Genomic DNA, 25,531 nt, shown 5'->3' with positions numbered 1-25,531 from the left:
TACGGTCAAACCAAAACTTGTGAAATAATTCAATTCTTTAAAGGATTGCCCATAAAACCACCTATTGTAAAGCTTTGAATTAGTCAATGGGCCTAATTAAAAAAAAATACCTTTAAAATACTCAATATCAACAGAAAAATCAAAGATTTGAATACTTACTTGTGAAATGAAATTCCCGCTAGTTTTGTTTGGGTTTTGTTGGTGCAGGCAACAACTGCACACTTCACTATTGTATAATATTTAATTTATTTTGCGACTCATTATTTGTTATTATTTTCGTAATATTTCGAATACCGTTACACCGGAACCACAACAATAACCATTTTGGGTCGACAAAAACAAAAGATAATTTGCTCACAATTGACATAATTGATGTTGTCATGTAAAATATGTCTAACCTCTTTACGCAATGACTAAAAAAATATCTATCTCGCTCCATTAAGGTAGCTTTCTTTAAGTTAGAGAGGTTACGAAAAAATTTTATTTATTCTTTAAAAAATTTAATCCTGGACCAAATTTGACGTAAATTTGTCACAGGTCCATTATATATAGGTGTCAAAGCCATTAAGTATATTCTGTGTCCATACACTACAAACAACTATAAATTTGACTTGCAAAACACACACGGGTAACTAACCGCTTTACACAGCAGACTAACAAACACATTGCCACAGTAAAAATATATACAAACAATATTGTAACTCGGCCGTATTTTTGAAATAAATACCTACAGCCGCGCGGTACGTAATTTGAGCTAGGGTTGTTTTATCGATAATAATAAAGCACTCGATATAAAATTATACAAAATATTATTTTTACTAAAATGAAACATTTTAAATTCTGTCTTACATTATTATAATATAAAATTCCATACAATTGATTTTCTTATTAAAGTGTTTTGTATTTAACACAGATTAATCAATAATATACAGATGGATAATGAAACGAATACGTTCTCTTGTCAGTACGATACCGTACAGATACGAACCGTCGCGTTAGTAATTTTCAATAGTAAGTAAGTACTAAAATCATCGATTTTAGTACTTACTTGTGAAATGAAATTCCCGCTAGTTTTGTTTGGGTTTTGTTGGTGCAGGCAACAACTGCACACTTCACCATTGTATAATATTTAATTATTTTGTGAATCACAAGCTTATTGGTTAACATTTCCGTAATATTTCGAATACCGTTACACTAAAAACCACGTCGACAAAAACAAAATATAATTTAGTCACAACTGACATAATTGATGTCATGTAAAATATGTCTAACCTCTTTACGCAATGACTAAAAAATATCTATTTCGCTCCATTAAGTTAGCTTTCTTTAAGTTAGAGAGGTTACGAAAAAATTTTGTTTATTCTATAAAAAAATTGTTTCTTGACCAAATTTGACGTAAAATGCCACATGACCATTATATATAGGTGTCAATACCTCTAGTATGAAGTCAAACTACTGCATGTATATATTTTTACTGTGGCATTGCTTAGACTATCCACAGATTAAATACATAAAATATTCTTTTTAGATTACTGATTGATGTTTGGCTGTTTAGTCAAAAGAATCGTTTCTTTTTAGAAATTGTTTTTATTAAAAATTTGATAAAATTAAGGTTTAAATACTTTTAAATGAAACGTTACTCCATCTTTTACTAAACTACAAGTTTTTGGCCGTTTTATGCCATTTAACTACACAAACCGGCATTTTTAGGGAGCTCTTTACACGATGAAAACGATTACAACAATGAAACATCGATTCTATAGCAACAGTTTCTATAAACGCGCTAGATCATTGATTCTTTGACAGAGGGGTAACGGTTTACGAGGCAGGTCCTTTCTATTAATGGTCTAAGACTAATTGTTATTAATGATCGAAGACTATAGCCCACTCCTGTAATTTCTGAGTGATTTCTATTTTCTTTCTGCAATCTGCACAGATTAATATGATTGATTATTGATTGGGCTGATTTCTCATTTCAGAGTCTCTTCTCTTTTTTTCTATTGATAATTTTTCTTTGCAATTTGCATCGCATCATTCATGGTGTTTTCTCAATTTTGCGCACTGTTGGTTATTTGAATTCTTAACAGAACTTTCCACTTTTCTCGAGAACAAGGAGACTTGCAAAATGCCGAAACCGAAGCCTAATGCCTATTACTACTTCATGATTGACTTCAGAGAAGAACAACGCAAAGTCTACAATATCGTTTACAGAAACATGCAAGAAGTTAATGAAGCGGCAGCTGCTCACTGGAAGGTAATAATTTTTACTACCCTATTTGCATTCCGAGTAAACGTTACCGGTATATGAATTTCAAATATAATGTTCATGGTAATGTAAGCTTAATTTCTGTTCTATACAAAGATTTAGAATGTTTAAATACTAGACTATCTGTCTTAGAAACTGATTTATTTTCCGAGATAGCACTGATTACTGCAATAATATGTGTGTAATTTGATGAACAATAGTAAAACAAGAGTTTGGTTGAGTGTTTTTGGATGGTACAATCTTAATTTTAGTCATGTATGTCATATACAATTATATATCTTACCAGCAATGTATCGTATTCTATACAAGCTTCAGGTAGTTCGTACAACAGCTCTCCCATTCGCTCGTAGCCTTTCTTCATTCAGGACGTCCTTCACGAGCTGCTGGCCTCACGCTTTACAAAAACACTAGGGGTAGGGCAAATTAGTCGAAACTGCAGAAAAGTGAAGATTCCTCATTACACACTGTACACATTCTAGAGTTGCACACAGCCCAATGAAATGCATTCATGCCCACCCACACATCATCTGCTTGCCTGCTCTCATCATACATAAATTACCAGCTGTGCATCAGGTAATGTATAGTATACCTATAGTGTGTTTTTTCTCTACAGAGACAAAAATGACGTTTCATGTGTTATAATAATAATAATAATAATAAAGTCTTTATTTTTTCATACAAATTAGTAATACAATTTTTTTTTTTTTTTTTTTTTTTTTTTTTTTTATTTTACGTTTGCATGAATCCCATTGTATTGGGTATAGGCCTCCTCCAGCAATTTCCACTTTCTTCTGTCCCGTCCTGACCTCAACCAATCCCCACCAGCCACTTGAGCAATGTCGTCTGTCCAGCGCTTCTGAGGTCTGCCAACTCTCCTTTTGCCTAGTGGACCCTGCCATTCAGTGACCCTAAGTGTCCACCTGGCGTCTTTCAACCGCGATATATGTCCTGCCCATTGCCATTTCTGTTTCAAGGCATGTTTTAAGGCGTCTGTGACTCTGGTTCTTTCTCTGATCATTTTATGTCTGACTTTATGGATTTTTTTCAATTTCAGCATACTGCGTTCCATTGCCCTCTGACATGACCTTACTTTGCCTTTGGTTTTGTTATCAAACACCCATGTTTGGCTGGCATATGTTAGGCATGGTAAAATACAGGTGTCCATTACTATTTTTTTGTGTTTTGAAATATAGTTTCCTTTAAAAATCTCCTTTTGTGCCCAGTATCTGCTCCAGGTTATGTTTATTCTCCTGTTTATTTCCATCTCGTTGTTGATTGTGTCAAATGACACTTGCTTCCCCAGATAAATATACTTATCTACATATTCTATCATTTTATTATTTACTTTTATAGGCTTTAATTGGCTGTTGGACATGATTTTAGTTTTGTCTGGGTTCATATTTAGACCTACTTTTTTGCTTTCCACATCTAAGACTTGTAGCATTTTTTCTAGGGATGGTGCAGTTTCGCTAAAAAGGGCTATGTCATCTGCAAACCTCAGATGCGTTAGGCGACGGTTTTTTATCTGTATACCCTTACTTCCCCATTCTATGTTTTGAAAGACACCTTCAAGCACTGCTATAAATAGTTTTGGTGAAAGCGGGTCACCTTGTCTTAGGCCTCGTCTAATGGGGATCATTTCACCTTTCCTTTCTAGCTTTATTCTGCTTACACTTTTGGAATACAGGTCTTTAATAATTTGAATATATCTGTTATCCACTTTGTTGTTCTCCAGTGTATGCCATATAGATGTGTGTATTATACTGTCGAATGCTTTAGAATAATCCACAAAAGCTATATAAAGTGGTCTATTAAATTCCTTGTATTTTTCTATAAGTTGTTCTATAACATGAATGTTATAGAACAACTTATTTAGAGTTTCATGTGTTGCCTGATTTTTATATGCAGTAAATATGGACGTCACAAAATCAATAATCAGGAATTAAATGATTCCTTAGTATCGATTTGCCAGTTAAGGACCAAAAAATTAATTATTATTGATGAAAATATTTAACTAATTCACGATTTTATCAATGTATTCAATAAATTGTATTTATAATTCGATCACAATAAAGAGTATTTCTTGCACACTATTAATTATTGGATAGTATAAAGTAATTTATAAGCTGTTAAAACATATAAGAATTATTATAGCTATGTTCATCATCATTGTCATATCAGGCCATGGACGTCCACTGCAGGACATAGGCCTTTTGTAGGGACTTCCAAAATCACGATCCTGAGCCGCCTGCATATAATAGCTAATACCTGTGACTCGCTTGTAGTCGTCAGTCCACCTAATGGGCGGTCAACCAACACTGCATTTTCTAGAGCAGGGTCGCCTATCCAGCACCTTGGGACCGTTACGACCATCGGCTCTTCGAACTATGTGCCCCACCCTTTGCCACTTTAGCTTTGCGAAACGTTGAGCTATGTCGGTGACTTTGGTTATTGATATCATAATTACACATTTTGTACATTTATTTTATTTCTTATGTATCATTGTATTACCTTATTCTTTGTATGCTGGTCACATTATTTTTATGTTTGACGTTTGTAATTGTCATTTCAGTCTCTGCTTTAAAAAAATAGACTTTAGGGAATGTATAAAATCATATTTCATCACAAAATATCAAAAAGTGTGTGATGTGATGTACAAAGGTGAAATTTGGCAGGGATGTAGTTTTATAGTGTGAAGACAACAAACAACTGATTCTAGAGGGCCAAACTCTAGAGTCATTAACAGCCTATTTTAACAGTGCAAGACCTCCCTTATTATAGTAGAGGACAGACTACCCTTAACGCAAATTAGACACATACCTGGAGCAGACACTGAGGTTTTTTAACAAAAAAAAAAGTAATCCAATCATCTACTCACCAATGGTTACTACAGTCTGTATTATATGATGCAAACTTTATAATGTTTCGGAACATTCTGCTTTAGCTGCGCAAAACAATATTTCTAGAGTCTGAGGCTATAATCTTACTTATTTCAAGAAATATCAATAATAATTTTTCAGTCCAAAGTTAGTGTTGTTCCATTCTTGTGCCTTGCAAGGTTGGTTCAGAAAAATATAATAATACACTTAACACCTTTTTGCATGAATTGTGAAAGGCACAGAATTACATTTTTTTATTTTATTTTATGCGAGTCTAAATTAGAAAAAAAATCAAGAAGAATTTTAATTGAAAATTAACAGCTGCATGCTGGACAAACAATACTTTCTTACCTACAGGCAAAAAATGATCTACCAAAACTATGTTTGTCACTGCATGTGGCAACTAAGTATTAAATTAGAATTTTATATATAGATATTGTGATACTTGTTTTTCTCTTTTTAGTTCATTAAGCTTAAGCAGTGGGTTTTTTTTGTTTTGTAATAATATTTTTTATTACAAAACAAAAACTTCAGTTTGTCTGAAAGTCATTGTAATTCAACAGATATTTAGAGTTTGATGTAAAATTTTTATCAACAAAATTAAACAAAATTAAATCTTGAGACCATATATTAGTTTCAGAGCTTGTATATATTATATAATCAAAACAGCCCAACCCTCACTTTACTTATCTGGTACAAAGAAAAGAATAAAGTAATATTGTACTACCATACATAATAGTAGAAAATGCATATCAATTCATTTCAAATTATGTATTTTTTTTTATAAATTGTCATTGATTTAGGAACAAATTAATTAGTAAAACGACTAGCTATTTATAATTTGTTTGCTGACTAACATTTTACGTTGAGTTTGGCTTTTGTATATCTGCTTCATATTTGTCATGGTAAAGTACCTTATAGTCTTATGTTATACTAACAAATCTAATGATGATTGTGATTGTTCTAGGCCGCGGCACCAGCGGTAAGGAACAAATATGAGACTAAAGCCAAGATCGAAAAACAAAAGTTTTCAGGCCCCCAACACAAGTACACCACAGATGGACGTACATACGCTGAAATAGAACAAGAGAAGAATGAGAAAATAGAAGCAGAAGAAATCGAAAGAGCAGATATTATGAATATGATACAATGTGGAAGAGAGGGTATGTATACTGGTAGCTGGTGACTTCATACCTTCCATTCATAATAGTGGATTTAATAATAAAATGTATGTTGTATCGCAATAGTGCGATCTATCAATAGAGTATTTTACTACCTTGGAATATATTGATTTATGTCGTACTTGAAAAAACAATGACCTGCTGACCTATTCTCTATTTTGGTTTTTATTTGTTATCAACCCCTAATCGGCTCACCGCTGAGCTCGAGTCTCCTCTCAGAATGAGAGGGGTTAGGCCAATAGTCCACAACACTGGCCCAATGCAGATTGGCAGACTTCACACATGCAGAGAATTAAGAAAACTCTCTGGTATGCAGGTATGTTTCCTCACGTTTTTTTCCATTAAATATCACTTGTTTTAAACGTTACTGTTTAAGACAAGTGATATTTAATGTCTTATAATGCACACAATTGAAAAGTTGGAGGTGCATGCCCCGGACCTGATTCGAACCCATAACCACACACCCAGCAGAGGTCATATCCACTGGGCTATCACAACCTACATAACATTATCACCTTAATCCTGCCAACCTGCAACAATCTGGTGGGTCTCAGCTCCATATCCCCTTTATTTAAAAAACTAACTTTATTTAACTAACATAAATTGTTATTGTTACAGAGTTGAAGGATAAAGAATTTATCCTAATGGACGTCAATGTATTATGTGCGGTTCATAAGGTTTGCCTGATCGGCGAGTGCGCACTGTTGAAATTCAGCATCAAAAAAGGCATTGAAGCCTGCCACAATATAGTTATAAATGCTGGTAAGTAATTATTTTTTTCATAATGAATATTTTTTTTTATATTATCTATAAGTTTTAAGGGACTTATATTATAAAGTAGCGGACGCCCGCGACTTCGTCCGCGTAAATTTCGATGTCAACTTTACTACTACCCCTACCCTACCCTACCCACCCCTACCCTACCACTACCCCAACCCTACCCTACCCAACCCCTACATCTACCCTACCCCTACCCTACCCCCACCCTACCGCTACCCTACCCCAAACCTACCCCTACCTTACCTACACCCTACTCCCATCCTACCCCTACCCTCTCCGTACCCTATCCCTTTCCTACCCCTATCCCAGCCGTACCCCTATCAAATCAAATCAAATCAAAAATCATTTATTTCAAGTAGGCTCAGTTTACAAGCACTTTTGACACGTCAGTTGACTATTTGTAAAGATTCTACCACCGGTTCGGAAGGCAGGTTCTGCTGAGAAGATACCGGCAAGAAACTCAACAGTTGCTCTTTTGAAAAAGTCATACAGTATTATAATTTACAATTGATAACAATTACAATTTCTTATAGTTTTATTTCCTGTGTGAAGGTGGAAGCTGATCCAATGGCCTCCAAGCGCTTTTATCTTTAAGGAACTCATCAATGTTGTAGTAACCTCGACTAAGTAAATGTTTTTTAACACATTGCTTAAAGCTATGCATTGGCAGGTCCATCACAGTCTTGGGGATCTTGTTATAGAAGAGTACACCCAAACCTACAAAAGATTTTTTTACTCTTTGGAGACGATATGCAGAAATAACTAACTTATGCCCGTGTCTAGTAAGACGTGGGTTTAAATCTCCCTTTCGTTTGTACAAATTAATATTTTGTCTTACATAGACTATACTGTTATATATATATTGACAGGCTACTGTTAGTATACCTATTTCTTTAAACTTTTGACGAAGGGGCGAGTCCCTTCGTCAAAAGTGATTGTGAATTGAAAGTGATTTTAATTGATATATTGCTCGAATTGCTCTTTTTTGAAGTACAAATATAGATTGTATATCGGCAGCCTTGCCCCACAATAAAATACCGTAAGACATTACGCTGTGAAAGTACGCAAAATAAACTAGCCTAGCTGTATCAATATCAGTGAACTGTCTTATTTTTCTCACTGCAAATGCCGCTGAGCTGAGTTTACCAGACAGTTTTTCTATATGAGCACCCCACTGAAGTTTACAATCCAAGGTCACTCCCAGGAAAACTGTGGAACTCTCCATTTCCAGTGTTTCACCATCGATCATTATAGACTTTTCTAATTTTATTACATTTGGCAATGAAAACTCAATACATTTAGTTTTCTTGGCATTTAAAAGTAGATTATTTGCAGTGAACCAATGCGACACATGCGACATGGCACGGTTTACGTCGTCAGAGTTATCTTTATTTCTGTCAGTCTTAAAAATTAAGGATGTGTCATCAGCAAACAGTACAATCTCACATATGCCGCTGACATGGAATGGTAAATCGTTTATGTACACTAAGAATAAAAAAGGACCCAGAATTGAACCCTGTGGGACGCCCATTTTGGTAGTGGAACCGTGCGACTTTATATCATTTATGCATACCTTTTGTGTTCTATCACTGAGATAAGAGGCAATGAGATCAAGCGCAACACTTTTGATGCCATAGTGGCTTAACTTGAGTAAAAGAGTGTTATGGTCAACACAATCGAACGCCTTGGACAGATCACAGAACACACCAATAGCATTCTTAGAACTTTCCCATGCTTCATAAATATGTTTTAAAAGTTTAGCCCCTGCATCAGTTGTATTGCGACCTTTTGTAAAACCATACTGTTCAGGATGAAACAAGTTATTTAAATTAAAATGACATAAAAGTTGATTTAATATGATTTTTTCAAAGACCTTGCTAAGTGTTGGCAATATTGTAATCGGTCTATAATTATTAGGATCTGATTTGTCTCCTGATTTAAAAAGTGGTATCAATTTGCCATGCTTCATTAGGTTCGGAAAAATACCTAAGTCCACACATTCATTAAAAATAATGGCTAAGTGGGGAGCAATGACATCAATTATATTAGATATTACTTTCATTGACATGCCCCACAGATCTCCAGTTCTTTTTAATTTTAACAAATTGAAAGATTTTTTAATGTCAGATACAGTTATATGGTGAAATTCAAAAAGATCGTTGCACTCTTTAACATTGCCTCTTAATAGTCTCTGGGCTTCCGTAGCAGACGAATCCAGTGAATCTGTTAACAAGATAGGAACATTCTGGAAAAAATCTTCAAAGGCATTAACAACCTCGTTATCAGTGTTTATCTTTTTGTCATTGACAATTAATTCAAAACTCGTATCACGCGGTTTGATTTTTCCTGATTCTCTATTAATTATATTCCAGGTGGTTTGTATCTTGTTCTCAGACTCAATTATTTTCTGTTTGATGTGTAACGATTTCGCAAGAATACAAACACGTTTGAAAATTTTTGAGTAACTTTTTACATAATCTAAATAAGTTCGCGTTTGAATATATTGTTTTTCTTCGTACAACTCGTACAATTTATCTCTACTTTTATAGATACCTACAGTAGCCCATTCGCTTAACTTTAATTTTTGGCTAGCATTAATGCGTTTGAAGTTAAAAATTTTACTAAACTCTCTGTCTATTGTCTTGAAAAGTGTACCAAAGAGCAAGTCTGGATGACTATTTTCAAATGCAAGACTTGGAATTTTAGAAATAATTGTGTTTTTGAATCGCTCTAATTTACCTTCAGTTATTGGCCTATACTTTACCCATTGATTGTTATTGGTTTTATTATTTAAAATAGTAATTATTTGACCACTATGATCAGAGCTTAATTTATTTATTATCTTCTTTCTCTCAAGCACACAATTATAAAATATATTATCTAGACAGGTACCTGAAGTTGCGGTTATCCTAGTAGGTTCATTAAAAGCATGTGTCAAATCAAAACATTTGAATAAGTTAAGAAATCTAACAGACTTTGAGTTTTCTGTTAGAATATCAACATTAAAATCGCCGCAAATCAGTATTTGTTTGGAAGATGTGCACAATCGCCTCATTACATCTTCCATTACCTCTTCAAATTGATCAAAGTCAGCCGGAGGGGGTCTGTACACGCATGCTATAACAATTTGTTCCAACTCCACACAGGATAGTTCAACAATGCATTCCACAGAAAGGCTAACTATATCTTTTCGATCCTTACATTTTAAGTTATTATGTAAAAAAATTAAGGAGCCACCATGACCAGCCCTTCTGAAGAACACACTTGACAATGAATAATTATTAATATTAAGTACTGACAGCTGTGAGTTAGTGAGCCAATGCTCCGTAATACATAAGATGTGTATATTGAATTTTTCTACAAATAGTTCAACTTCTAATTCCTTGCCGTTGATGCTCTGTATGTTTTGGTGTACAAGGTTAATGTTACAGGGCATCTCCGTTGTCGTATTTTCTAGTTTAAAATATTTTCAATTGTAACAGTACTAGGATTGGTACTGCAGTCAGGTATAGAAATATTTGTACTATTAGTACAGGTTGTAAACATGTCAAAAGACTGCGTTACAATACTTGTAACTGGATCGGTTAAATTACAATTAACAACTGAGACAGTACTATCATTCGTACTCTGGTCAATAGAAACATAACCACTATTATTACATGTCATATTAATGTCAATAGACTGAGTTACAACACTTGTAACTGACTCATTTAAGTTGTAAGCCAACAGAGAAGCTATATGGTGCTTAAATTTTTTAGGCAGATATAAATTATTTTTAGTCAACGTATAACATGAGGTAAACTTATTCATGTCAAAATAAAAAAATGCATCGCTGTGATGGTATGTCAAGTTATATAACATAAGATTTAAATTATGAATATGCTTATTTTCTTTAGCCATTGAACTATAGTAAGGAAATGCACATAATGTAAATTTACATTTAGTTTTACTATGTAATACTAATAGCTTTTCAACACATTTTAGTATTTGATGTCTTTTAATATTTAAACTGTTCCCTAACAACAAAATAACATTTGAGTAATCAAGTATATTTTCTAAATTTAAGCTATTTATTAAATAATTAAAACTAGCCCCCGGAAAACACTTATTAGTCACTGAATGATTTAGGTAATAGCTCATAATGGACCCAAAATCCTTACCTAACTTATCAGAAATTATTAAAGTCTTTTTTTGAGCCTTGTTCAACAAATTAAAACTATGTGAGCTTAAATTGTTAATTGCGATTGACGGTACTGGTATAACACTATTATTACACTGCACATTTTGGCTTGAGACTATATAGTCAGAATTTGATAAAATACTACAGTCCTGGTTAACCGAAGGTACCCGAGTTAAACATTGACATTTGTTACTTAATGACTATCTCACGCCTATCCTACCCCTACCCTACCACTTCCCTATCCTACCCGTACCTCTACCCTACCTCTACCCCTACCCTACCACTACCCTAAACCCGGCTCTAAACCTACCCTACCCTTCCCTACCCTGTAACTTCTCTATCTTACTCCTACCCTTAGCAAAATCGGTCCAGTCCTTCGAGAGTGGTGGTATGACCAAGCGAAATAGAGACTTCTATGCTAATAATATAAAGAGGTAAAGTTCGTGTCGTTGTAGGAGGTAATCTCTGGATCTACTGGACTGATTTGGAAAATTGTTTTACCAATAGAAAGCTACGTTATTTGCGAGTGTCATAGGCTATGTTTGATCCCCATATTCACACAGGAACGGGAACTACGTAAATGAAAGCGCCGGGCGTCATATAGCGGAATTTCTGCGTCTGGATTAAAGTTTAGTTATATAAATAATGACGTAAACCTAAGTATATAAAATTAATAATTTTTAAAACACAAAAGGTACTATATCTGCTAATATATAGAAGATAGATATATATAGGTGTTGCGGACTTTTTTGTAGAACTTTTAAAGATACATAAAATCTCCATACATTAATTTCAATTTTACACAATAGTTAAGGTAGCGCATGCGAATAAGCTTTCAACTAACCCTACTCTACCCCTATCCTACCTTACCCTACCCTAGCCTCCCCCTAACCCTACCCTACCCCTTCAATTTTTTAAATTTTTTCTGTCATAAGAACCTTCTGCTGACAATAACTAACACATGAAAAAAATAGTGAAATCGGTCCAGCTGTTAACGCGTGATGGCGTGACCAAGGGATATATAGATTAATTTTTATATAGAACATGTCACCCCCATTGTACCCTAATTAACAATTACAATTATAAAAAACAAAGCTACTTAAATTAATTACAACAATCTTCCGTTGATATTACATAGAAAAAAAACAATTAAAATGAAAATTTAACTTAAATTTAACCATGAGTACTCAAAAGAAAGCGCCGTGATAACCCAGTGGATATGACCTCTGGTCCTCTGCCTCCGATTCCGGAGGGTGTGGGTTTGAATCCGGTCCGGGGCATGCACCTACAACTTTTCAGTTGTGTGCATTTTAATAAATTAAATACAGGTTTCCTCACGATGTTTTCCATCACTGTTTGAGACACGTGGTATTTAATTTCTTAAAATGCACACAACTGAAAAGTTGGAGGTGCACGCTCCGGACCGGATTTGAACGGACGCCGTTCGACTTTTAACTTTTTAAGTTTTCTACTTTAGTTATCACTTTAGTTATTATGATCTCATAACATAACCTTCAAACGTGTTTATAAACTGAGCCTAAATGATATAAACGGAAGAAGTATAATGAAATAAATGATTGCTCACAAAAATACAATAATGATTAGCAAGCAAAGGCGGCCTTATTACTATAAGTAATCTCTACCAGGCGACCCCTGACGAGAGGACTTGCAAAGAAAGAGCAGGAATAATTTGACGGTTTTATTTTATTTCTATTTTAAGGAGCTGAGTCCATTTTGGATTAAGCCGCTCTGTAAGGCCGCCTAGTATTTATACTAATCCTATAATTTCCGTTTTGCGAACTGATAATCTTCTGGGATTTTATCACTTGGATGTCGAATTAATGAATTATCGAGGTTTTAGTGTACTATTTTGATTATTTATCACTTTTGTTGCAATTGAATTTTCTAGGAGCACAATCTATCGTGTTAACTGTTTGACAACCGGAACCGGAAACTACTTTTAGCATACATCTAATTTATATACAATTTAAAAAAAACTGTCATAATCCCTAATTTTATATTCTATCCCAACATCCCAACGGAAACTAAAACAAAAGCTTCACTTCCAGTTCCAATACCGATCGGTTACACATCCGATGTGAAGATCTCCTGTCAGGAGTTGGGGCTGAACATGCCGGACGAGACCCTCGCGAGGCCCAATTATATGGAGTACCTGGCGACCATCATTGACTTCATCAATAAGGACAGATCCAACAACCTGCCCCCAATATTCACCTTGGAGGACAAGGTCGCTCCGGTCATGAGCTTCATCTCACAGATGTGCAGAAAAGCAGGTGAGATCTTGAGCTTTTTTTTAATGTTGACACAATATTTTTTTTTTATTCTTTACAAGTTAGCCCTTGACTATAATCTCACCTGATTGTAAGTGATGATGCAATCTAAGATGGAAGCGAGCTAACTTGTTGAGAATAAAAATCCACACCCCTTTTCGGTTTCTACACGACATCTTACCGAAACGCTAAATCGCTTGGCCAAAGCCTCCCACCAGCCAGATATGGAACAATAGGCTATTTGCCTCTTTTTAACCGACTTGCAAAAAGGAGGAGGTTCTACGTTCGGCAATATGTATGTTTTTTTTTTATGTATGTCCAGCAATAATTTCGTCATTTTGTAAACAGTGCTTAAACTGAATTATGGAATATAAGCTATATTTTATTATTTATAGTATAAGCTATATTTTATTTTGTCCCGTCAATAATAACCAGTAAAAAATTTAATATAAATAAAAAATATCTACGTAAAACTTTTGCCGCCGAAACACAACACATTAGCAAGTGACGTCATTCATAGAGATAACAGCGTGATTGGCGTTTGCAGTGATGTGATATATCACGTCACCGCAAGGCCCAATCACAAACCGATGCCTTGTATCGAATGATGTCACAGTTTATGATTGGCGTTTGCGATGACGTGATAAAAATTTTGTTTTATAAAAATATTACAATTACGAGATTATTTTCACAAATAAAAATGTGATTAGAGTTTCTAGGCATCTAAACTGCCTATATGCAAAAAATCTTCTTAGTTTTATACAGCAGGCGAGTAGCCTATTAAGTAAACCTCAATCGGTCCAGCCGGTGATCGAACATCTTGGACCTCCGTCTTGTAAGCCCACTGCGCATACCACTGCACCACGGAGGCAGAGGAGGGGAGAAGGTCAATATTACTAAAATTTTTAAACCGAAAGGGATTATTAAATTAAGTTTTATATAAAAAATCCTCAACTTTTATTAATTAATATCGATATATTACGGACCTTTATTCCATGTACTACACGAAATTAGTATTGTTTATATTAAACTAGCGGACGCCCGCGACTTCGTCGGCGTGGAATTTAGTTTTTCACAAATCCCTCGGGAACCATGGATTTTTCCGGGATAAAAAGTAGCCTATGTGTTAATCCATGCTATTATATATCTCAATACCAAATTTCAGCTAATTCGGTTAAGTAGTCGAGGCGTGAAAGAGTAACAAACATTCATATCATTCAAATCATCAGTTTTCACAAATCTCGGGAAACCATGAATTTTTTCGGGATAAAAAGTAGCCTATGTGTTAATCCAGAGTAAAATCCATTTCCATTCCAAATTTCAGCCAAATCGCTACAGTAGTAGCGGCGTTAAAGAGTAACAAACATCCATACAAACTTTCGCGTTTATAATATTAGTAGGATATGATATGAGTCAACTACCCTATTGCATTCCAGGTGAAGACGAATGTCTTTTCCGTGTGTACAAGCTGGAGACTCTGTTCTTCCAAATGGGGAACTGCCTGAAGCCCGGCAGCTTCCCCAAGGAGTCGCTGGTACGCACCATGTTCCAGAAGGACTCCTTCAGTAGCACACCAGATATATGCTGTGAGGTAAGCATCGCCGTCATCTTTATTATATGCTGCTTAAGTGTCTGTTTGTCGCCGATAGCTTATTGGTTGCTTGCGTAACTGTACTAGCCAACGGGGTTAAATTGCCACGGGCTAGGGTAGAGATAGGGCCACCCCCTATCCAGTAGTCCAGAAATTACCCCCTCACTCATAAATACACTAACTAAGAATATTTGTCATATCTTTTTAAATATGACAAATATTCCCATTTCCCTCCAAGTAGTTGGAAAAGGCTGTATTAGGAGTGGGTACGACAGTAGACCAACGGGGCGGGAATCGAACCACCACCCCTCGGTGATGAGTCCGACCGCTTTAACGTTGAGCTATTGAGGCCATTAACCATATGCTAAAGATGAATAATTATTACAAATTTTTATACTTCTGCAGCCGTCTTCTACTGGCACTCCAGAGTTTGATAAAAAAAATAAGATTAACTTAAATCTAAGAAAAATTAACAATCATAGTGCTACGAAAGGTCACGAAATCTCGAAAACCGCTTTACGTACAAAGCTGAAATTGGGCAGGGAGGTAGTTTATAGTTAGTAGGTATCCACTAAGAACGTATTTTGCGATAGATAGTTTTAATGTCAGTAATTATTTTTTTTTAAATTGTAATTTTATCGTTTACTGTTTGTTAACCTAAATAAATAAAAAAAATATATACTTCGTTCGTAACACTCCCGATGTTGCGCGCGGGCCGGGGGGCGTGTAGAGATGAATGATAAACCCACAACTGATGTACGTCATTTCACCGCACGCACTATATCACACCCGAGCAGTCTTTTTCCCCTGTCGCCCGCATATCATGGGAGTGTTATCAACGATTTTGCCAGACTATTGAATTTGATGGTGATAAATTTAATCCCAGCACCACGATGGCCACGAACGGGAGGAGCAGTGCACCGCGGCGCGCACCAAGCGGTGGGCCTACACCGTGCTGGACTGCTGCTGCCCCTGGGGGGACGTCGTGATGGAGGCGAACAAGCACGCTCCTGCCAACTACGACTTGGAGGTGGGCTAAGAATCGATTTTTCATATATAGCCCCCGGTATGAATCCTATTCTCAGGGTAACGGGAACTACGTTTGTAAAACCGCGTGTGTAAAAATGTGTTTTACACACGTTAAACGTTAAACGTTTATGGCAATTGTTTATAATGTAATATAATAGACTAATTGACACTTTTTTTAAATGGTCTAAAAGGAGATGGTCCAAAATTGTATAGAGCCCAGGATCAGTCATTGTACCCTAGCGGAAATAAAAGATGATATTTTTTTTAACTAGTTTTAATTATACAAATCTACGAATTTACTTTAATTCTTTCGAAATAACATTCTGTATCTTCCAAGAAATGCAATGCAATGGCGGATTGATGACGTTTTCAATGCAGTAATCGATTTGACGTTTGCTGTCAATTGTCATGTCATAGTTGCTCTATGGGCGCTGTAACTCAAAATGATGGTATTTTATTTTATTTATTTCTTTTTATTTAGTTAGATTTATTCACTTTAATAAATGTTAATAAAATCCTTATATTTTTTAAATTCTAATGATACGGGGTACAAGAGTGGATCTGAAATGGACCATCTCCTGTATCATTATCGTTCTACAAGATTGAAAAAAATATATAATATTTTTTACAAACGAAAACAATATATAATATTTGGAACGGCTACGACACTGTCGTGTGCCGTTCGCTCTATCTGCCTATTAGTCTTTAATCTGTGTCTAATTACATAACTTTTCAGGGCATAAGTGCCTTCCAGGAGGAAAAACAGATTCGAAATGCCCCCAGTGTCGCTGCTGCGTGCGTGTCAGGACTTAATCTCGGGGTAAGTTTAAAAAAAAAAGTATTGAATCCCGCCAACATTGAGCCTAATATGGATTGTTAATGATGAAGACGTTATCACTTCAAACTTTGTACTTTAGTATACGCGAGTATAGTAAACTGAGCGGATAATTGTGCCTCTGAGTATATAAAAGAAAAATGTAGTAAAATTTTTGTTTATTACAGGCAAAACCAAGCAGACCTGTTGTCAATAAAGACGATGATGGCTTCACTCAAGTGACTTGTAAGTTTAAACACTACTCAATATATTAAGCCCACTAACACACATTGGGACAGCGTGGTGGGTCGTTTGAGCCCGTCTGGCGGACTTGGTTCGTCTTGGGTTCGATTCCCAGCACAAATCTCTTTAGGATTTTCCAAATTGGCTCAGGTCTGGTCTGGTGCTAGGCTTCGGCTGTGGCTTACCACTCCACCGGCAAAGACGTGCCGCCAAGCGATTTAGCGTTCCGTTACGATGCCGCGTAGAAACCTCTTCCATCTGAGCATTGTCACTTAACTTCAGGTGAGATCGCAGTGAAGGGTTATCTTGTCTTGTCATTGAATAAAAAAAAATCTCTCTAATCCAGAGGGTATTTAAATTTATATTTGTTAAATATTCTGATAACAATAATAATGAACTGGTTTGCCTCATTATCATACATATCATTATACAGGATGTTCCATTTCATTAATGGATCAAACTCTAGTAGACGATACATCACGATAAATGAAATGGTGACCAAGTTGTATATATTTTTATTTACCTATATGTCGTCATCAACCCATATTCGGCTCACTGCTGAGCTCGAGTCTCCTCTCAGAATGAGAAGGGTTAGGCCAATAGTCCACCACGCTGGCCCAAATTGGCAGACTTTACACACGCAGAGAATTAAGATAATTCTCTGGTGTGCAAGGTTTCCTCACGATGTTTTCCGTCACCGTTTGAGACAGAGGCAGAGGTCATATCCACTGGGCTATCACGGCTCTTTTACCTATATGTATATAATTTAATTTTTTTTATCATAAATTGGTTTTTCTTCGAAATTGTTGTTTTTTTTACAGATAAAAAGCACACAGCCCTGCGGCTGCCGACGGGCAACTGTAAGTTTTTCATTGATTTATTTAAGATGCTAACAATACAGCGTGTTCCGTAATTAATGGATCAAATTCAAATGGGAGGTATATCACAAATATCGAAATATAATTTTATTGGTTGAGTGAAAATCCTTAGGATGACCAACTTATATATTTTTTTTACTTTACTACTAGAAAGCCACGTTATTTGTGAGTGTCATAGGCTACAAGTATTATATCCTCGTAAATATAAATAAATAAATATAAATATACTAAACAATACACATCACTATCTAGCCCCAAAGTAAGCATACAGAGTAGCTTGTGTTATGGGTGCTAAGATAGTTGATATTATAATATTAATATACTATTATATACTACATATAAATACTTATATAATGTATAAATACACACAGACACTGGAAAACACCCATGCTCATCACACAAATATTTTCCAGTTGTGGGAATCGAACCCACGGCCGTGGATGCAGAAAGCAGGGTCACTACCCACTGCGCCACGCGGCCGTCGTATAATACAGGATGCTCGGGAGTATTTCCCTTAACTCTAGGGTTATATAAGGAAAAATAATTAAAAATATCTAAGGAACATTAATATTTTCGGAAAATATTTCTTTTGTAAATAGATCTTAAATTGTGTCCCTTCTATTACAACCTAGCCAAACTTATTCATTGATAAATATCATGAAGTAGCTTACTAGTAAAGTGCGGAGTGCCAGGTGGATAGGATAGGACCACTACGATTACGTATTTTAAAAAGCAAGGATAGATAAATGCGTGTGTTACATGGATAGTCGGAATTATTTGAATGACTTTGTATGAAAACATAAAAAGTTTTTTTTAGTTAAAAAGAAATTGAAAAGAAGTCGGTTAATTAGTTATGCAGTTCGACTCATATAAGTGTACTTGTCAATACCTTGAAGTTATGGTAAATACTTTGCAACACCCTGTATATAAAAACATGTTATCTTTATACTTTCAGTTGGCAATGTCGCCCCCGAGGCGCCTGATATTGACGAGGAAGGAACTACACCTTTTGCCGGAGAAAGTAAGTTTTTCAATATTCAATACACTGGGAAACTCAGAAGTGGATATAAAAAAAATAAACACTAATGTTAAACAATGGGTCACAACAATTATCAGAATAAATGTTAACTTTTATAGAATATATATATTTATAACAGTTACCTAACTTAATTAACAAATCAAATCAAACTTTAACCAAAATAAGAGCCTAAAATGGCAGAGAATGACCTTGAGTGGAGTCACGCACTAGTGGACGTTATGTGTAGGGTTAAAGGATCCTTTGATAGTCTACAGACTAACATAATGACTATCCCAAGTAACACATAAAGAATAACACAACAAGAAATGTTGACGGCTCGATCGCCACGGGCATACTGAAGCCGACCGTACGACGAGCGCCTTATATCGCAAGTCGTCCCGCCAAACAATCGCTACCCCTCTCTCACTCCCCACCATATACGGAAACAAGTCGCGCCACCTAGCGTCGGCACAAGCCAACACGAGATCGAGCGACGTCATATCCGTCTCAGACTACTATTTCCTACATATAATACCAGACGTACGTTTACTCAGACCAAACTTACTTTTTAATGGACTTGCATTACACTTAAATTCACCAACTAAATAATTGTCTGTCGTTTTTTGAGGAAAACGAGGTAAACTCAAATATTTCACGTCCACTGCTGGACATAGGCCTCTTGCATGGACTTCCAAACACAACGATCTCGAGCCGCCAGCATCCAGCGGCTCCCTGAAATCCGCTTGATATCCTCGGTCCACCTAGTGGGGGGTCGACCAACACTGCACTTTCCGATGCGGGGTCGCCATTCCAGCACCTTGGGACCCCAACGTCCATCGGCTCTTCGAACTATGTGCTCCGCCCATTGCCACTTTTTTTTTTATTCTTTACAAGTTTGCCCTTGACTACAATCTCACCTGATGGTAAGTGATGATGCAATCGAAGATGTAAGCGGCTAAGCGGGCGGCTTGGTTAGGAGGAGGATGAATATCCACACCCCTTTCGGTTTCTACACGACATCGTACCGGAACGCTAAATCGCTTGGCGATACGTCTTTGCCGGTAACTATTGGGTAGGGTGGGTAAATGGATATTTGGGTGGTTAAGGAATTAAGGAAACTAACTACAGAAAAGTATTTCTGTAGTTAGTTTTTTTTTTGGTTGCCCTAAGCGTACCCACCAATATTAAGGGCTCATACTTGGTGGAGGTACTGAACAACGTGCAAGGTATACTGCCTTAGGTTCATCTGCCGTAACTGAGTAACTGCAAAAATCCCCTCTTTGGCCCCCCTATTATTAGTATTGGATCGGGATTTAAATAAGTTACAGCGGCGAAGTGTTCATACAACCCGATTCTCGCTGGGTTACCATACATATTCATTATTGTAATGAATAAATGAGAAACCGGTGTTTGTATCAAGCGGTATTATTTTTAATTTTTTTTTTGGGACGGCTTACCTTCGTTAAATTTCCATCCTTCGCCACTGATAAGTTATAATTTTTTTTTCAGCTCCCAAACTGGGCAAGTTTGTCGCTCTGAGAAGTGCTGACAAAAATCAAAAGTAATTTGAAGTGGTAGGTGGTGACAGCTGTCAGTTTTTTTTTAAATTTAAACTATCGTGAGTGTAGTAGTAGTAGTAGTGTATTGTAGTTTATATCGAAATATGCCCAGATATATTCGAACCCATACGGGGTTCTTAATCAGGAGCTGGTTTGGCTCACGCAGAATAAAGTAATAAGGTTTTTTTCTAATACAGTACAGATTGCTAAAAATTTGTTGTACTTGTAATCGAGTAGGCCTAACATGCTACCCACGACATGAATCTTTTGAAGAGAAAAAGACAGCCTTTCGTACTATCGCATCGGAAGAGAGACAAAATGTCATATTGGTCGTTAAAGTTGTCATTTCGTCATCACCAAATGTCGTGTCTCGCACGTTAAGCGTACTGAATTTTTATTAACCGACTTGCTAAAAGGAGGATCTACGTTCGGCTGTATGTATGCTTTTGTTTGTATTTTTTATTTGTTTAATTTAAAAAAAAAATGAGGGGGGGGGTTGAGCTTCGGTGAATAAGGATGATGACAGATTTGTAAATTATATATAAATTAGAGTATGCTAATAGTAAAACTATTTTATAGAAGTAACAGGGTATATACGGTTATAATAAAATAAATATCGGATTATAATAAATATCGGAGCTACAGGGATTAAAGGGGCAAAAAAAAACACTGCATATTAGAAGGCCTACTAAAAAGTATTTATCTATTAAGATTTATTTTACACACAACAATATGTATTAAAAATAAATATATTCAAACCTAGTCATCATCCACATGTATGAAGACTAAAATATATTGTATTTTAGTCTTCATACATTTTATAGGAAAATAATAATACGAAATTTCATGCTCATAATCTGTCACTTGCACCGTCCTGGGCAAGAGGCGTTCAACACACAATATTGTGATTTAAAATAATTTCCGACTACCTCATTCCGTGAAAGATTTTTTATTCCTTTTGTAAAATATCTTTATAAGTTTCAATTTAACTTTAGTCCAATTACGACATTAGTCTTCATACATTTTATAGGAAAATAATACGAATCTTCATGCTCAAAATGTGTCAACCGCAGCATACTACGAGTGCATTGAATACCCAATATTGTGGTTTAAAATAATTGCCGATTGCGTCATTCGTGAAAGACTATATTCCTTTTGTAAAATATGTTTAAAAGTTTTCAATAATTTATCTTAAGTCCAATTATGACATTTGTCTTCATACATTTTCTAGGAAAATAATACGAATCTTCTGAATACTTGCGCGAGATCTTCATGTTCAAGATTTGTCACCCGCACTGTCCTAAGAATGTGTTGGACACACAATATTGTGATTTAAAATATTGCGTCCTTCTTGAAAGACTTTTTATTCCTTTTGTAAAATATGTAAAAGAATTATCGATTTATTTTAAGTCAACTCTATTGTGACATTAGTCTTCATACATTTTATAAGAAAATAATACGAAACTTCTGAATACTTGCGTGAGATCTGTCACCCGCACCGTCCTAAGAATGCATTCAACACAAAATATTATGCAAAATAATTGCCGATTGCGTCATTCGTGGATAATACATATGTGTGGTATGTGTTTTTATTCCTTTTGTAGAATATGTAAAAGATATATGTATAGTCTTCATACACTTTATAGGAAAATAACACGAAACTTCATACGCGAGTTCTGTCAACCGCATCGTCCTACGAGTATTTAAAATAATTGTCGACTGCGTGAAAGATATTATAATGTATTTGTTTTTTCCTTTTGTAAAATATGTATACAAATATATATTTTCGATTTACCTATTTTAAGTCAAATTACTGTGATTTAAGGAATTTCAGACTGCGTATGTTTTTCTTTCTAATGTGTAAGTGAAATTAGTGTGATTTAAAATGATTGTAGACGACATTCGTGAAAGTTTGTTTTTTTTTCTAATTTCAAGTTATTCGTTTGAACATTGGAATTGTAATGCCACGATAGTTGATTACTGAATTTAAAAAGTATAGTTGATTATGTATTTGATTGTTTTAGTGTAATTACTATAAAAAGTCTCAGATATTTTCGTTACATTTCATTGTAATTACTAAATATCGTTTAAGATGAAAATTACTTTTTTGTTCCTCACGTAATGTATAAAAATAGACGTTTTTATATTTCTTTATAATTATACGTTTTTATATTTAGCTAAGAAGATGTTGTAGTGATAACGTAAAAGAGAAAAAAAATATTATTAAAACTTTTTTTTTTAATGGCGCTGTTCCATTGGCGCTCGACTACGCTTGCGAAGTCCTTGCGTATAGCTTGGCAACTTCGTTCGTAACACTCACTGCTGCGCGCGGGGCGGGGGTGTGTAGCAAGAATGAAAAGCCCACGACTGATGCACGTCACTTCTCCGCACGCACGATTTCACGCCCACGCAGTCTTTCGTATAACATGCGAGTGTTATCAACAAACTTGCCAGACTATAGTTTAGGTGTACTGGTTAGAAAAGGCTGCCATTTATATCCAATGACAAATATATCCGAACAGCTAATATTTGCTGAAATTCTAAATTGCTAAACCGAGCTAAATATAATCTAGGTAGCTAAAATAAAGATAACTCCGTGGCGCAGTGGTATGCGCGGTGGATTTACAAAACGGAGGTCCTGGGTTCGAGACCCGGCTGGGCAGATTGAGATTTTCTTAATTAGTCCAGGTCTGGCTGGTGGGAGGCTTCGGCCGTGGCTAGTTACCACCCTACCGGCAAAGACGTACCGCCAAGCGATTTAGCGTTCCGGTACGATGCCGTGTAGAAACCAATGTGGATTTTCATCCTCCTCCTAACAAGTTAGCCCGCTTCCATTTTAGACTGCATCATCACTTACCATCAGTTGAGATTGTACTCAAGGGCTCTACTTGTAAAGAATTTAAAAAAAAAATAACTTCGTAGCGTAGCAGCAATGGGTTAGCGCCTTTCATTTGTTTGTACTTTAACTAAGGTACCTAACATTAAACAGTTTGTTACTTGATGTTATAAATGTCTATCTATTAAAAATATTTTCTAATATTAGGTTGTTTTTTTTTCTGCGGTATTTTACCCCATATTCATAAACGCTGATTGAGATTTAAAACTTAATTTTTTTCAAATTAAAGTGGACCTAATTACTACTGTTTAAAGTTCAATTTACTTTGTATAAATTTGGAGTTTAAATCTTATAAACAAGGCCCTAAGTTTAGTAAGTAAACTTGGACTTTATGCCATTTTCCGTAATTTGTAAGTAAACCTACCCTAGTTAACAACCTTGTTTACGCCACTAATTTCTCAGGGCTATGCAATAACGACTTTGTTGACTTTTTAACCATCTTCCTAGTAATTGAAGAAAAAATTTAGGATCTAGCAGTTTCAATTTTGTTTTATTTTAAATTATTAAAGTAAAAAAGGAGTTCCAGAAAATTTGTGTTTATTCAGTTTGATAATGTTGAAAATATTTTGAAGTTTTTAAAATTCGCACACACTGTTTTATCTGTGGCTGAGACTAGAAAGTACTAAAATATTATGGGCTTAGACCATAGAGTAGTATGGCTTAGACCATAAGATTATAGGTACCTAATCAGCTACTTTTATGTAACCTATTATCCTTACTCTGCCTAGAACTTCCTACTCGTACGTCTTACCTACTTATAATGGAAAAATAAAAATTCCCTTATTTTTGTAGTATATTTAATTTAACTTACATTATTTTAAAATAAATTTTACCTATGTATTAAAACAAAATCAACTTAGTCAAACCATTTAACCTGAACGGCTGAACGAATCTGGATAAATTTTGAAACTTTACAAAACGAAAACGACATTTGTGGACTGAGTTGTACTGGCTGTACAGAGACAAAAGAAAGAAACGTGTATAGCAGGCTTAACACGCAACCAAACAACGTATTTTGTGAAGAGAAGTGGAAAAATATCAACCAATATCGGCGCAACTGATATTGCTATCTCTTTCATTGCTTTGCTAAGATCCACCACCCACTCCACCGCTTGTCTATTTCTCTTCACGAGATAAGTCGTTGGTCGCATGCTATGTGTACTGCAAGTCAAAGCGGCTAAATTAACTATCGTTTCTACGTCTCTCGCACCGACATCGATTAAGTAGGTAAGAAAGTTAAAGGGATGCTGGCAACCAAGTGAAAAGAAATAGCCAAAATATCGTCCAATGGCGGCGGAGTTTATGTTTCGTGCCAACGCAATGAAAGAAATGGCGGTATTTCGGGCATTTAGTAATTTGTCCATTTTCTTCACGAGATTATCTCGTTGGTAGCATGTTAGCGCCTCAGATCCCTATCCGCGGATCTAGACACCAAATATCCGTATCCTCGGATATAACTACGTTTTTAACGATTCGGCACATCACTAGTAGGTAGTGCTATACCTACTCCGCGCCACGAAGCAAATCCCGTAGACGCGGCGCTAATGGCGCCAAATTGTCATTTGGTAATGGCGGTCATAAGGCGGTCGTAATCAGGCCCTCCCAACCGTAGAATAAAAAATGAGAATCCTCCATCCTTTACTAACAAAAGAGAGAGATATCTCCATCCTTCTCCTTGTTATGGGCTGTAGTAGGTGGTGGCCATGCCTATCTCTTTCACCTGTACACTTAAATAAACTTGCACACTGTTACAATTCTAAGTATCGAAGAACTGATGTGATTGGTCAAATTTACACAAAGAAAAATAATAGCTTTTATGAATGAAAGAGAAATGTGTTTATACCACGTGTGTAAGATTGTTTTGAATTTGTTGCCTCGTGCCTGCGCCGCCATTGTAATTTTACTGCGAAAGATTGGTTTTGACTT

General features: G+C 35.7%; 2 protein-coding genes across 2 annotated transcripts in view; one reads left to right on the top strand and one right to left on the bottom strand.

The window, feature by feature from the left end:
- Window positions 1-25,531, bottom strand: part of LOC112057155 (uncharacterized) — a 228,179-nt gene that overhangs the window by 185,264 nt on the left and 17,384 nt on the right. The window lies entirely within an intron of this gene.
- LOC112055386 (protein maelstrom homolog) lies at window positions 1,896-23,748 on the top strand. Its single transcript, XM_024095467.2, has 11 exons — window positions 1,896-2,254; window positions 6,113-6,308; window positions 6,945-7,088; window positions 13,356-13,580; window positions 15,014-15,168; window positions 16,055-16,198; window positions 16,934-17,017; window positions 17,200-17,257; window positions 18,076-18,114; window positions 19,088-19,153; window positions 20,660-23,748. Exons 1-11 carry the CDS (start codon window positions 2,126-2,128, stop codon window positions 20,713-20,715), a joined length of 1,296 nt encoding a protein of 431 aa, XP_023951235.2. The 5' UTR covers window positions 1,896-2,125; the 3' UTR covers window positions 20,716-23,748.

The sequence above is a fragment of the Bicyclus anynana genome, chromosome 16 (assembly GCF_947172395.1).
Source record: "Bicyclus anynana chromosome 16, ilBicAnyn1.1, whole genome shotgun sequence".
Classification (NCBI taxonomy): domain Eukaryota; kingdom Metazoa; phylum Arthropoda; class Insecta; order Lepidoptera; family Nymphalidae; genus Bicyclus; species Bicyclus anynana.
The sequence above is the reverse complement of the archived record's forward strand: the minus strand, read 5'-3'. Positions and strand labels throughout refer to the sequence as shown.

Coding starts and splice junctions, on each gene's coding strand:
- LOC112055386 (XM_024095467.2), top strand. CDS start 2,126: ATGCCGAAACCGAAGCCTAATGCCTATTACTACTTCATGATTGACTTC. Junction 6,309..6,944: donor GATACAATGTGGAAGAGAGG/GTATGTATACTG, acceptor TTATTGTTACAG/AGTTGAAGGATAAAGAATTT. Junction 17,018..17,199: donor TGTCAGGACTTAATCTCGGG/GTAAGTTTAAAA, acceptor TGTTTATTACAG/GCAAAACCAAGCAGACCTGT.